Raw genomic sequence first — 14,252 nt, 5'->3', positions numbered from 1 at the left:
AAATGTGTGCTTAGAGGTGCCTGCGTGGCTCAGTGGGTTGAGTCTCTGCCTTCGGCTCAGGTCATGATCTCGGGGTTCTGGGATCGAGTCCCGCATTGGGCTTTCTGCTCAGTGGGGAGCCTGCTTCCCTCTCTCTCTCTGCCTGCCTCTCTGTCTACTTGTAATCTCTCTCTGTCAAATAGATAAATAAAATCTTAAATGTGTGCTTACAGTTCGCAGAATTTTATTTTATTTATTTATTTATTATTTTTTAGAAAAGATTTTATTTATTTATTTGTCAGAGAGAGAGGCAGGGAGAGGGAGAAGCAGGTTGAGCAAGGAGCCTAATGCAGGACTCGATCCCAGGATTCTAGGATCATGACCCAAGCTGAAAGCAGATGCCCAACCGACTGCGCCACCCAGGTGTCCCTGCAGAATTTTAAGATCAGTGACCTCTGATACTTTTCCAAATCTGAGAACACAGCAGCTCCACGTACATAGCTTAATTTCACTAAGCAGTGATATTTAACCACCAGAATCATTTTGAACAAGTTACTTACTTTCCTGAGCTTCCACATAATCTATATTACGCCATATCTCAGCTCAAGAAGTTACCATAGCACTGTGGTCCCTAACATGACAAATCGAAATGCCTTTATTCATTCACTAAATAAATATTTACTGAAATCTTCCTATCTCTGAGGAGGCAACAATGAGTATAACCAAAAGCAAGGTCCCCACTCTCACAGGCTTACATTCCAGGGTAAGTACCTCTTGCTCCGGTCCCACCAATGGCGATTTCCCCTTGTATTATAAGATCATCCAGCCTCTTCAGGACTTCTCCAATTAAATTGTGAGGGATCCCTTACTATTTCCCAAATCCCCATGCCTAAACTCTTCTTTAGTCTTCTCTACCCGGAATATGCTTATATTTTCTCACCAACAGTCAATATTGAGCTTTTGCTCTAAGTTCAGACTTCAAAAGTAACATCCTTGAGGAAATCATCCTGGCCTTAACAATTACCTACTTCTTATGTTTATCTCACAACTTATTTAAACAGTACATATGATCTTCATTTATACATGTCTCTTCACGGCTCTTACAAATATTTCTTGTGTTCCAAAGTTGATTATAAGTATATTGAGGTAAAACCTGTGTCTTCTTTTGTGTATATGGTAGAGACTATTTACTGTCCCCTAATAATCATTCTCACCTTCCTCCTTTTAACACAAGAACTCCCTAAAGTTCTAGTCACATGGCTGCCCAGCTAGAGACTACATTTCCCAGCCTTCTTTGCAACTAGGCAAGGTCACAGAGATTAAATTCTGGCCAATGGAATGTCAGCAGAAGTAATATATGCAAGATTCAGGAATTGCTTGCCCTCTATTCCTTATTCCTCTTCCTGTGGGCTGGAACATGATCTTGGAATTGACCAGTCATCTTGGATCTTGCAGGCGAGGGCAAACCATAAGGGAGTGGTAAATCAAGGGAGGTCATCTGGGATCCTGCTCTACTGTTTGGAACAGACTTTTCTTATTCGACTGCATGGCCTATGAGCTCAGGTTTTTATCCACTAGAAAAATAAACTTCTATCTTGTTTAGGCCAGTACTACCACTCTTTTATAAAACATTCAAACCAATATTCTAACAGTGCTCATTACAGTACTTAACATAAACTAATATGAATGCAGTGCTAAATAAATACCATTTAAATGAGTGAATATATCTCTGAATGTAATGTCATAAAAATTCACTAATAAAGTGATTTTGAAGGGGGAGTGAGGAGAGTGTTTTTGTTTTGTTTTGTTTTCCCTGAATGTTATGTGCTTTTGTTCCTTAGGTGTTTAAAAGAGAAAGGTTGGTTCTGATATTTTTTTCCACTGGGCTATATTCGTTTTGTTGGAAATGTTACACACTTCCCAATATTCTCTACCCTTCCGACATCACTGAATAAGTCCATCCAAAAGGATGGACTATCAGAAATAGGATGGTCTGGCATTAAAAATTTTGGTATTAAAAGAGAACTTTTGGGCGCCTGGGTGGCTCAGTGGGTTAAAGCCTCTGCCTTCGGCTCCGGTCATGATCCCAGGGTCCTGGGATCGAGCCCCGCATTGGGCTCTCTGCTCTGCGGGGAGCCTGCTTCCTCCTCTCTCTCTGCCTGCCTCTCTGCCTAGTTGTGATTTCTCTCTTTCAAATAAATAAAATATTTTAAAAAAAGAGAGAGAGAGAGAACTTTTATTATTTTTTTAATTTTTTAAAAAAATTTTATTTATTTATTTGACAGACAGAGACCACAAGTAGGCAGAGAGGCAGGCAGAGAGAGAGGAGGAAGCAGGCTCCCTGCTGAGCAGAGAGCCCAATGCGGGGCTAAATCCCAGGACCCTGGGACCATGGCCTGAGCCGAAAGCGGAGGCTTTAACCCACTGAGCCACCCTGGTGCCCCAATAGAGAACTTTTAAATTACTGGGGACCCTTACAGAAATTTTGGTTTTAACATCGATAGAGAATTATGGTCACTGTTGACTTCTGTAGCTCGCGCTGCTCACCAGCTGCACCACCACTTCCCAGGATTACAAAAGCAGAGGAAAATGACATACCTCCAAGTCTCCTGAGATATTGGCACCAGCAAGAATCCCAGTAGCTGCTGGGAAAAAAATGGCAAATACAGAGAAGAAGCCTTCCCCTTTTGTGAAGCTTGGCCCAAAGTTTTCCGCAAATATTGATGCTGTAACACAAATAATGAGAACATTATCTTGTAGACTTTCTTTACAGAAAAGGAGATAGAGTTTCCTTTAGCTTCTATCAATGTATCATGCAAATGGGTCCCTATATTCTAAATGGGATGAATCTGAAGATGTTGCTATACTCCTGATGAACCTCATGTTAGTATTTGCCAAGAGTCAGTATATGTATCGCAAGGTTTTAGATTTCTAGGATATAACTCTGAAAACTTTTTTGTGCCAACAGAGACCCAGGCCTCCAGATATTTTTGAGTCTAGAAGACTGAAAAAGAGACAAATGGAGAATTTTTCTCATGACCATGCTGTCATATTCACAAGTATACCACACATGTACACTGCCCTATACGTACACAACTCATTTCTTACGTGCATAAATATTCTAACCAAACACAGGTTTTCTATGATTTTTTTTAAATTGTACGGGGTGGGTGAAACTATCTTAAAATTTTGCTACTTATGTTCTAACCTTCCCACTCTGTGCTCCCAGAGATTAGATCTTAAATTCTATGTCAAATTTTCATATGTAAGAGAATGATAGTAGCAAGGAGCTTTAGTCATAAAATAATACTATCCCATAGGGGTCTCAACAAATTACTTAAATGAGAAGGGAAAAATACAGAAGAAAAACAGAAAAGAAGGGAAGAAAAACACAAACAAAAGATCTAGGATGATCCAGAAACAAGGAAAAAAAAATAAGTCATGAGGAAAAGTACAGCAGGAGCTAGAAGGAGGGAAAGGAATAGAAAGGAAAAGGATGTTAATATACAAAACAAACAAGACAAACTTTATAAAGAAAAAGAATCAGGAAGAAAGAGGTGATCTGATACCAAAAGGAAACAGACACTAGTGACTGAATAAATGGTGAACGGAAATTTTTTTAAATCTCAGCAGTGGATTCTTGAGCAAGCTAGAGTGGAAAGCTAGGAAGATGTTCAGAGGTGGAGAATTTTGTGCTTTGTGACATCCCCTCAGGATGTTATGCCAACTCCTACAATATTTTGTGCTTGCAAACCTGACAGTGATGCTTAACTAGGTAATGCTATAGATATGCAAGGTGCAAAAAAGTTCAGCAGGGGGGCACCTGGCTGGCTCCGTAGGTGGAGCATACAACTCTTGATCTCAGGTTGTTAGTTCCAGCCCCACATTGGGTATAAAGATTGCTTAAAAATAAAATCTTAAAAAAAAAGTCTAGCAGGAAAATGATTATGTTATTATTAGTGTTCTCAGGGGTTGAACAAACTATCTGAACTACGTTCTCTTTCCTTGCATATACAACTCTACTTCTATTATTTGATGGCAACAACAATTTGTCCCATACTTGAAGGTTTTCAAAGCACTTTTGCATCCACTCTCTTATTGACTTCTCAAAAATCCCCTCAGGAAGTTACTATCACTCACACTACCTCAGGGAAATTTGAAACTCAGACAGGTTAGGTGACCAGTCTAGCTGGCAAGCAGTAGGATTGAGACTCACTCTGGATCTCCTGAGTCTAACTAACCCCAGGCTCCTCCCGGATCACAGTGAGATTCTAAGGGCTGATGTGGAGGTTACAAGGGTAGATGGATGGAGGCAGGCAGTGGAGAACCATTGATTGCAAAGCAACTCATTTGTAACACGTACCTTGGTAGTTAAAGAAACCTCTGGACTTCTTCTCATTGTTGGACGGAATAACGGTTCCAATGAAGAAGTTTGCAATAGCAATGAGGAGAATGACCAGGAGTATTACCTGAGCCTAGAATGGCAAAGTGAAAGGAGTCCAGCTTAGAATGAACAACTTTTTATACAGTTATAAAAGTCATGTTCGCAGAAAGTCCACTGGACAAAGACTCTATGTGGTTATTCTGATTAGAACTACTACCCAGAGTCAGTAATAGTGTTATTTTACAGAATGGCATCTTAACAAGACTTATCTGACCTGAGTGTAGAAGTTACATTTTCAATGGTGGCATGTGCGTGGGCACTTGAAGGTGACATTTCAAAAACATTCCAAGTACTATGTGAGTAACTTACTGCAGTGCCCTCAGGAATATAAATGGAGCCCAGAGTTTTATCGCTAATAGTGTATTTCTTTTCTAGGCAGAGTGGATTCTTTCCTTTCCCGGTGCTAAATGCAACAGAAGCTGCATTAATAACACACAATTCATAGAGTTCTGAGATGCCTTGTATACTTGATGTCGGACCACCCGTGTGTGCCCAGCACAAGTGGTTTGCAAGGTTGACCAATTGAATTGTCTTTCTTTGTCCCCCTTCTCTCCCTGCTGACATTTCAAGGGTCCATTGGCTTGGCATTCCTATATGCCGTTCCCTCTGTAGGGAATACACTTCTCCCTATGCTTTGGGTAACTATTTCCTTCTTCTCATCCTTTAAGTCTTAGTTACTTCCTCTGAGAGGACTTTGTTGACCCGCTGAATCTAAATAATAACAGCTAACATTCATGGAGGGCTTACAATAACAGACAGGTTTCACTTTATCAGTATTTTTTTAGATAAATAATACCACCAATAACTGTATGAAGTAGGTAATATTGTTATCATCATTTAAAAGGTAAAGAACCTGAGGTACAGAGAGGTTAGGCACCTTTCTCAAGGTCATATCTTATAAGGTCATACCATATAAACCAGATTCAAATCTAGGTGCTGTGGCAATAAAGCGAGAGCTTTAAACCTACCCTCTATCACCATGAAGCTACATTGCCTCCCTCAGGGAGCAAAGTCATTGTAAGTAGATACCCCATATTTTCTATCTTAGTACCCTGTTTATTTCCTTTAAAGCATGTTCACGATTTACCATTCTATATTTACTTGTTTATCTACTTGATCATTACTCATATCCCCACAGACCATATGCTCAACTAGGGCCAGGATTGTGCCTGTTTGGGTCACCACTGAATATCCAGTACCTAGCAGAATGCCCAGCACCTAATAATCACTGAATTAATTTTGATTTGATGCATGAATACATTATCCACAAACAAATGCTGTATAGGAATGCTTCTCATTGCCTTATGAAGGTGGGTGGGTTTGGCCACTTTTCAATCTCTGGAGACCTCTTGAGGTCTAGGTACGGTATCTCCAGGGACTTAAGACCAGTTGCAATTATATCACTCACTGGAGAGTTATAAATCAGACAGAAATCAGAAATGTACTGTATTACTACTAGTTAAATCCAGCTAGTGTCTAGTTCCAGGACTCACTCCCGAAATACTGTATCTCGGAGGAGAATGATAGTTGTTGCGTCTATGCCCTTGTGAGAGAAGCCCATTTCCTTTGGGCCTCAGCACCCACAGTCAGCTGGAAAATGAGACACCAGGGGTGGGACTGGGAGACACAGGTTTCCAGCATGGACTGTTGTTACGATCACAAGGGGCCAGAGTGTGAAGACGGCAGCAACTGTGGTGTCTCTGTCACAGTGATGACAGCACAATGAAGGACAAAGGGCAGGCCCGATCATGTGACACATGAGCGGGATGGGACGTCATGACCTCGTGTGTTTGGGGGGCTTGGATTTCCCTCCAGTGCTAACCTGCAGCTTCTGCCATAGCAAGTAATAATAACAATTTTTTTTGAATATGGGGTTTGCTCTATTCCTGCAATTTGGTCAAGACCTCAGCAGCAGTGGCTGATAACATCATTTCAAGAAAATCACCTTTGCTTCCCATTCCATTCCAGCTACTGAAATTCCTAAGAGAATCACTACTGTGATGGAACCTATTATCCGGATGTCATTGGTGGGATCCACCATCAATGAATTGCTCTCCTGGAACAAAAACAAAATTCATGAAAATGGTTAGAGAAGGAGGTGTTCTTTTCTTTTGTTGTTTTTTTTTTTTTTTTTTTTTTTGCCTGTATGTCGTATTGTAGAATTGAATAGTAAGAAGAAATACTATGCACTAATGACCATATAGGATCATGGAAAAACAAGCTGTTCCTAAATCAGAGATTAACATTATTTTGTCCTGTAATAATTGGCCATTGATAGCCAAGGTTGGAAGTTGGAAATTCTAGATGCTCCTTCTAGTCACAGCTTCTAAAGCTATTGTAGCGCTGAGATAATTATGGGCACATGTAAACATATGGTTTTGTTTCAGAAGAACGACTACTTTTGTGTCTCAAGGGGAATCTTAGAGAAATAAAAATGAGTGATTTTCCATGTGAATATTGGAAAATAAGTGTTATTCAATTAAATAACAAACTCCATAAACCAGATAACACATTTCTTGAAGATCACATAACTTATGAACTATATAATCCACCTATTTACTCATCTAATTTTCAAATAAAGGTACTGCTACTAACTGAATTCAGCAAATGCTATCACTACCATGAAAGGAGAACTAGAAGTTAGTTCACCTACCAGCTAGTTAACACTCTCAAAGACAGACCGACTAGATGATATACTTAAACTAGGAAATGTCTTAGTTTTCTGCAGTGAGTTGTTCTAATGTTTGAACTGTCTTTTATTTGGAAATAGATACCCATGGTAGTAATATTGCTGCTGATAACAGCATCCATTATTTATCTTTTGTTTCATGTTTTACACAGTATTTCATGTATATTATCTGTCCTGTACCACATTTCTATGAAATCCATAGAACTCTATTATTAACCCATATGATAGATTTGAGAAACAATGTTCAGATGAATGGAGGGACTGGCCCCCTCTCTGAGAATCTCTCAGCAGATCAGTACGAGAGCCAGGATTTCAAGCCAGTTCTGATGCCAAGCCTAGAGCTCCTTCAACTATATCCAACTTCTGCCTTCTACAGAATAAATCTATTTCCTCTCATCCTGCCATAATGATATCCCCTAGTGCCCTGAAAAGGCAAATTGAACTGAATTATCTTACGTGGCTGAAGAAAAGAAAAACTTTTAATTACCTTAAGAAGATCTACCACTGTTTCCGCAAATCCCACCACATACATGGCAACAGCCACGGCATTGGCAAAAGCAAAGATCAAGCCTATAGACCCACCGAACTCGGGCCCTAAGCTTCTGGAAATAAGATAGTAGGCCCCACCTAAAACAAAAAATGAACATGCTTTACTCTGAGGAACAGCTAAGAGATTTAATGTCTATGACCAAATAATTTTGAATAATTTTTTAAAGATTTTATTTATTTGACAGACAGAGATCACAAGTAGGTGGTGGAGGGGTGGTAAGCAGGCTCCCTGCTGAGCAGAGAGCCCAATGTGGGGCTCGATCCCAGGACCCTGGGATCATGACCTGAGCTGAAGGCAGAGGCTTAACCCACTGAGCCACCCAGGTGCTCCAATTTTGAATAATTTTTATTCTGATAAAAATATTGCAACTTCCCAATGATTTTGAGAATCTTGTATCACTTTAATGAATAAGTTAGCCATCCTTTCTTTGTACTCTGAGAACTATAATAGAACACAGTAGAATTATCCTGATTTAGTTAAGTTCTGATTTACCAAAAGCCAATTGTATTCAAATTGTATACAAATAAGACTACAGCAAACTTTACTAAAACAAAATGCCCTGCCTTCTAAGAAAAATTCATTGGTGAATTCAAATCAATAATGTAACCAAAGTAAAATTTTATATTTGAAATTTCCAGGAGCAGACAGGCCTAGGCAGAAAATGAAGTAGATGAAGTTTATCATTGCTATTCTAACTTCCTTACTGGTGTACTTTTCTTGTATGTATTTGCTGCATTAAAAGGTGTCTGTAGGGGTGCCTGGGTGGTTCAGTGGGTTAAAGCCTCTACTTTCGGCTCAAGTCATGATCCCAGGATCCTGGGATCAAGCCCTGCATCGGGCTCTCTGCTCAGCAGGGATCCTGCTTCCCTTCCTCTCTCTCTGCCTGCCTCTCTGCCTACATGTGATCTCTGTCAAATAAATAAATAAAATCTTAAAAAAAAAAAAAAAAGGTGTCTGTATATAGGTCCCCTGGGTGGTACTGTTGGTTGAGCACCGACTCCTGGTCTTGGCTCAGGTCTTGGTCTCAGGATGGTGGAACTGAGCTTAAGGTTGGGCTCTGCTCTCAGCTCAGAGTCTGCTAAAATTTCTCTCTCCCTCTGCTCCTCTGCCATGAAATAAATATATTATTCTTTAGAAAAAGGGGGGTATCTGATTATCCACTCTATAAATTGGAATTGGTTCTCTATATTTTTAGCTCAAGAAGGCATGGCTATTGCCAAACACCCATATGTGTATGGGGGTAGCAAAAGGGAAGAAAGGTAGGTTTGGAACAATCACTTTTCCTTTGGACCTTGAAAAGATCGTTCTATATGTGTCTATGAACTTCTTTCTGTACACATGAAAGACTGAGCTGCCGTGGTTACTCCTAGAGGGTAGTGAGAACAGGTAAAAAAAGACGAGGTGTTGAGAGGCCTAGGTAGCTAGAAGCTCTGACAGACTGTAGGAAACTAATGACTTTCTATACTGAGCTAGTCTTGGAGGTGGGCAGAATTGGTAGGGGAAAGACACTGAAGGGTGCCTGGGGCTCGGTCATTAAGCGTCTGCCTTCGGCTCAGGTCATGATCCCAGCATCCTGGGATGGAGCCTTCCATCGGGCTCCCTGCTTCGCGGGAAGCCTGCTTTCCCTCTCCTAGTCCCCTGCTTGTGTTCCCTCTCGCCGTGTTTCTCTCTGTCAAATAAATAAATAAAATCTTAAACAGAAAAAAAAAAAAGGAAAGAAAGAAAGACACTGGACAAATATATCTTAAAACAAAACAAAACCTATCTTTTTTTTTTAACTTATTTATTTGACAGACAGAGATCACAAGTAGGCAGAGAGGCAGGCAGAGAGAGAGGGGGGAAGCAGTCTCCCTGCCGAGCAAAGAGCCCGATATGGGGCTTGATTCCAGGACTCTGGGATCATGACCTGAGCCAAAGGCAGAGGCTTTAACCCACTGAGCCACCCAGGCGCCCCCCAAAACCTATCTTTTAAGGAAAAGGAATTTCCTCCACTGTAGTAACTGGTTTGGGTTAAAGGGTCAAAGCTCTCTTTGGAAATGTAACCAATTATCTGGGTGGAGTGAATCACCTCCTTTGTCTAGAGGTCATTAAATAAATTAGCTAGCCAGTTACTTCGGCTTGGTCAAAAGGAGAGAGGGGCAGGGGAAGCTGTGAGTGGGGGTGTGTTTGTGGGAAAGATGGTGCTCTTAGAAGGCCCTGGGGAGGGAAACCTGGATAAGGTCCCCAAGTTGCAGCCCCAGGAGCCAAACAGAATGAGAGGGGGAAGACAGGAATTAGAAGCAATGATAAACCTTGCCCTCTTCACTTTAGGCCTAGGCCTGCTTATTCCTGGGTGATTCAAAAGTAACTCTTTGCTCTGTTTAGTTGTTTCTATTTTCTTCTGAAGGATCTTTTCAGGCCTGGGGTCCACTGGGAATGTCCTGTTGGGGAGAACTAAGGGCTTACTAAACGGGGAGTGTCGGCTGGAATGCTGAGTGGGCCTGGGAGAGGGCCAGCCAGGCCCAGCTAAGGCACAAAGAAACCATGTATTTTACTGTAATTATTTATGCCTTCTTTCTAGACACCTAGTCACTCTCTATAAACAAGTTTAATTACAGGAAATGGGTCAAAGAAAACCTTCCGGAGATCTCTTAATTTTAGTTGAGAGAATTTTGCCTTGATGTTTACATTTGGGATCGTTCGTTTTACTTTAAAACTTGGGGGACTAATTATGAATATGAAAATTTTACTTCGAACATTAAACCAACCGTAGACTTTACTCCATAAGCCAAGCTTGTAGTCATAAGTAAATGAACTGACTTACCTCCTCTCACTACTCCATTTGTGCAAATAGCGGACATAGAAATACCTGTGAGTGTTGTCACCACCACACTCAGGCCGATGATGATGACTCCGAGACCTGCAAAATCCCCCAAGAAAGAAGTTTGGCTCCAATAGGTCAAGAGGTCACCAGCAACTTGAGGAGGCAGCAGTCTGCGTCTTGTCACAGAAGGGTCTGTCTCCCCATGAAAAAACCTGAAATGTTCTAAAAGATCCCAGTCCATGCAGGTCTCGAAGCACCTGAAATGTACTAAACTTTAAAGCTGAAGCCACGTCCAGGAATCATTTCCCCAGAAACACCCGCAAGGGGCTTGCCGACTGGCCTGAAAAAGAAGACATTTGTCGGAGGAATCTGAGCACCTGGAAACTGTGAGTTGCAGTGGGCCCGCGAGGTCCATTAGAGCGATCCCTCTACTGAGTGGCACGGACCAGGACTGAACTCACGGTACCTTAGGTTTCCTTCTGCATCCGGCGTCAAGAACAGTGGGCTCCTTGCTTGCTCCAGTCAAAAAGAAATATAAAAAAACTTTTCCTACCCGTGGCAAGCGATGAGGACATTAGGTATCTTAGAAATGTTACCTCCACGAACAAACCCGTTAGTCGCTATTGCAGAAGTTGACAACCCGGTAATAGAAGTTACCATGGTGGAAAGAAGAATTATGAGAACTCCAAGACCTGTTAGCAATGAAAGATAAAACACAGTACGTTTTACTTTCCTTACTTCGGTTCCCTATTGCTGCAAACTACACTGCCTCTGATTTAAGTTTTCACCACCACGCCTTGGGCCTCAGCGGAGTTGCTTTCTACTCGGGAGAAACGGGCTTGCCTGGCATAAAGATCAAGTCCAAGGCCTGCTCATTACGATGAAGGATGGCTTCCAAAAGTAAACACAATCTAAAAGGTGCCCTGGAAAGGAAAAGTTGACTTATGCTGGTGTCCTGGGAGAGAAACTACCCCGGCTGCGAAAAGAGAAAACATGACATTTGACTTTCTCTCTTGCTCAAGAGGAACCTGTGTGAGAGAGTTGGGGGTTTGACAAAGGTTAAATCCTTCCCCATTTTTCTTGCATCTGTCTTGCCTGGAGGAGGAAAAAAAGGAACCAACTTGGATTACCTTTGAAAACACTCCAGAAAGGTCAGTGGTGAACTCTCTGAGCCTGTGTTGCCTTTACCTTACAAATGATCATGCAGGTCACAAGTCTAATTACCTCCTCTGACATATCCATTTGTGGCAATAGCAGAGGTGGATAAACCAGTGATACCAGTCACTGTCACGGCTAAGCCGATGATAATCACACCAAGACCTCAGTCGAGAGAGGAAAAATAAAGGCAATTAAACAGTGGAACAATCCATTAGATCGTTTACATAAAAGCCAGCAAGTCTAGGGTAATCACCAAAGGACCACATTGAAATTAACAAGTTGGCTGGAAATCACCAGAGTAAATGCTCAGCTTTGAAGTTTTGTGCCTGTAGCAGCACAGTTCCTAGAAACTGAAGAGCTAAGATGTGCAGCAAAAATTGCCCACAACTGAACAACAACGATGGCTGGTCAAAATTTGACAGAACCCCAGTTTTTATGCTGTTCTAGATACCTACAAACATAACAATTGGTCCATCCAATTCCAAGCTGCTCCTATGACTGAAGAGTAAATGTTCATCCATCCTCTTTTCATGTCCATTTGGTTGTGTGGGAGTGGAAAATTACATACAATATAACAAGTTGTTCATCTGGCAGATAAGTAAAGTGGAAAGAATCAAATGGAACTATATTCATTTATTGGCTACGCGACCTCTGGCAAGTTACTTATTTTCTGAGCCAAACATGGCAATGGGATTAGAAAGGAGTCATGTGTAAAGTGGCCAACACACTGAGTGGCCCTGCTTTTTTGGCCCATGTCCACAATTCTTACAATAGCTGTTGTTTTTTGAAAGTCCACTAAACATCCAGCCAGGTGTCAGGTAGCAAGAGAAATGCAAGAACAAATAAAATGAAATGAAAAAAGCTGCCCTCAAGCAACTTACAGCACAGAAGGCCAATGATTCTAGGAGAGAGAAAGTGATAAAAACCGGGATTCAGAGAAAGGCAAGGCTGCTTTCAGTTTCAGGAAGGACACAGGCAGGAGAATACTGAAGGGTAGCAGAATCTGCCACCCTGAAATGTACCCCTTTAGCAGAAAAATTAGTTTGAGCTAAAGGCAAAAGAAAAAAAGCAGATACTTCCCCCATTTGCCTAAAAGCAAGATGTAAGTTTGTAAAGTGGCTCTACGTTCCTCTACAGCAGGAAGGACAGAAGTTAAACATCAGAGCCAGTTCTAGACCCTTGTCAACTGGAGGAGCAGCAGAGGAACCTCCATAACGAACTCTCCTGATTTTCCAGTAGTCCCCACATGCGTCTGCCTTCCCACAATCTGCCACCCTAGAAACTCAGTCCTTTCTCTTTGTCTTGTGACTTCTCTAAGAAAATCTTGTTCTCTTGTTAAAATGTTATGTAAGCCCGCTCCTTTGAATTACTCATTGCTGAGTCTTCTTGTGTGTACACACAATGTGTAACTTAATAAACTTGTGAATGTTATTCTCTTGTTAGGCTGTCTTTTGCCAATGTTGCAGAAAGAAGTGTGGGGGCACAGGCACTGAAATCCCCCTGGCTCTAGCCAGAATGCCATCCCCCGGGTCCCTTTGTTGGTGGCAGACCCTCTTGTTCCCTTTTAGATGAGAGGCCGTGATCTCTCTGGCCACGAGAAGGGAAGTGGAGGAGAGAAAAGACAGATAGAAATGGAAACAGGGCACTGGAGTCGGCCTCTTTTGAAGCTCCCAGCTATATCCTGGCTCTAAAAGAAGTCTCGAGGCTATTTTGTAGTTTGGAGTGCAGTAGGAAGAGGCTAACTGTAAGCCTGAGATGTAAACTTGGACCATATTGCTTCGGACTGTACCGACAAAGTTTGGTATTGTAAGAAAGAATTGCACTAAATTCTTTGAATCTGTTGCAAGGGATCATCTCTACATCACCATGTGGCATCAGTTCTTTGTACCCCTACAGATAATTTCCTCTTATCTTTTGCACACTATTTTACTTCTGATATTGTTTTGATGACTTTTGATGTCAAATGTTCAGCTGACCCCAGCAACTTTGCAGAACTATATAGTTTGCATTTCAGGACATTAAACCTACTCTGATTACTTCCCTACCCTTATTTCCCCTTGCTTCTATTTTCCTAACAATTCTTATTTATTCTCGTACATTGTATATATTTCTGTAAAACATTTGAAATCCTAGAACAAACCTTTATACATTTAAATGGCAAGAGATTTACTTTTCTCTCGCAATCAAACATAAAATCCCAGGGTAAGAGGCAACTTCTGGAACATTCAGTTTGTAGTTTTCTCCAAGAAAGTTGAACCATCTGCTTCAGGAAAGACCTGAAGTGTTTATTAAAAATGCCCAGACCCACAGGGTGCCTGGGTGGCTCAATCGGTTAAGCATTCGCCTTCAGCTCAGGTGGGATTGAGCCCCACGTTGGGCTCACCCTGGGAAACTACTTTTCCCTCTGCCTCTGCCTGCGGCTCCCTCTGCTTGTGTTCTCTCTCTCTCAAATAAATAAATAAAATCTTAAAAAAAAAAGGTGCCTAGACCCACTGAGTTTGAATCTTTCAAAGTGAATTCCAGGATTCTGTGGTTTTGTAACCCAGCTTTCCGGGTCATTCTTAGGCACCCCACAGTCTGGAGACTACTGCACTACCCCAGCCTATCTCAATATGTGTTGCTTAGACAG

At 41.5% G+C, this 14,252-nt stretch overlaps 1 protein-coding gene across 4 annotated transcripts in view; it reads right to left on the bottom strand.

Moving 5' to 3' along the window:
- SLC12A1 (solute carrier family 12 member 1) overlaps positions 1 to 14,252 on the bottom strand; it is an 88,886-nt gene that overhangs the window by 59,407 nt on the left and 15,227 nt on the right. The window contains exons 5-9 of one of the 4 annotated variants that reach the window (XM_046009199.1): positions 11,690 to 11,785; positions 7,600 to 7,739; positions 6,369 to 6,479; positions 4,343 to 4,454; positions 2,578 to 2,705 (exon numbers count right to left, since the gene is read on the bottom strand). In XM_046009199.1, coding sequence (XP_045865155.1) covers positions 2,578 to 2,705; positions 4,343 to 4,454; positions 6,369 to 6,479; positions 7,600 to 7,739; positions 11,690 to 11,785 — 587 coding nt within the window. Of the gene's footprint in view, positions 1 to 2,577; positions 2,706 to 4,342; positions 4,455 to 6,368; positions 6,480 to 7,599; positions 7,740 to 10,465; positions 10,562 to 11,061; positions 11,158 to 11,689; positions 11,786 to 14,252 lie in introns of all 4 variants that reach the window. The other 3 variants (XM_046009197.1, XM_046009198.1, XM_046009200.1) reach the window with 3 other exon arrangements.

The sequence above is a fragment of the Meles meles genome, chromosome 6 (assembly GCF_922984935.1).
Source record: "Meles meles chromosome 6, mMelMel3.1 paternal haplotype, whole genome shotgun sequence".
Lineage (NCBI taxonomy): Eukaryota > Metazoa > Chordata > Mammalia > Carnivora > Mustelidae > Meles > Meles meles.
Note: the sequence above shows the minus strand (reverse complement) of the source record. Positions and strands in the feature narration are given on the sequence as shown.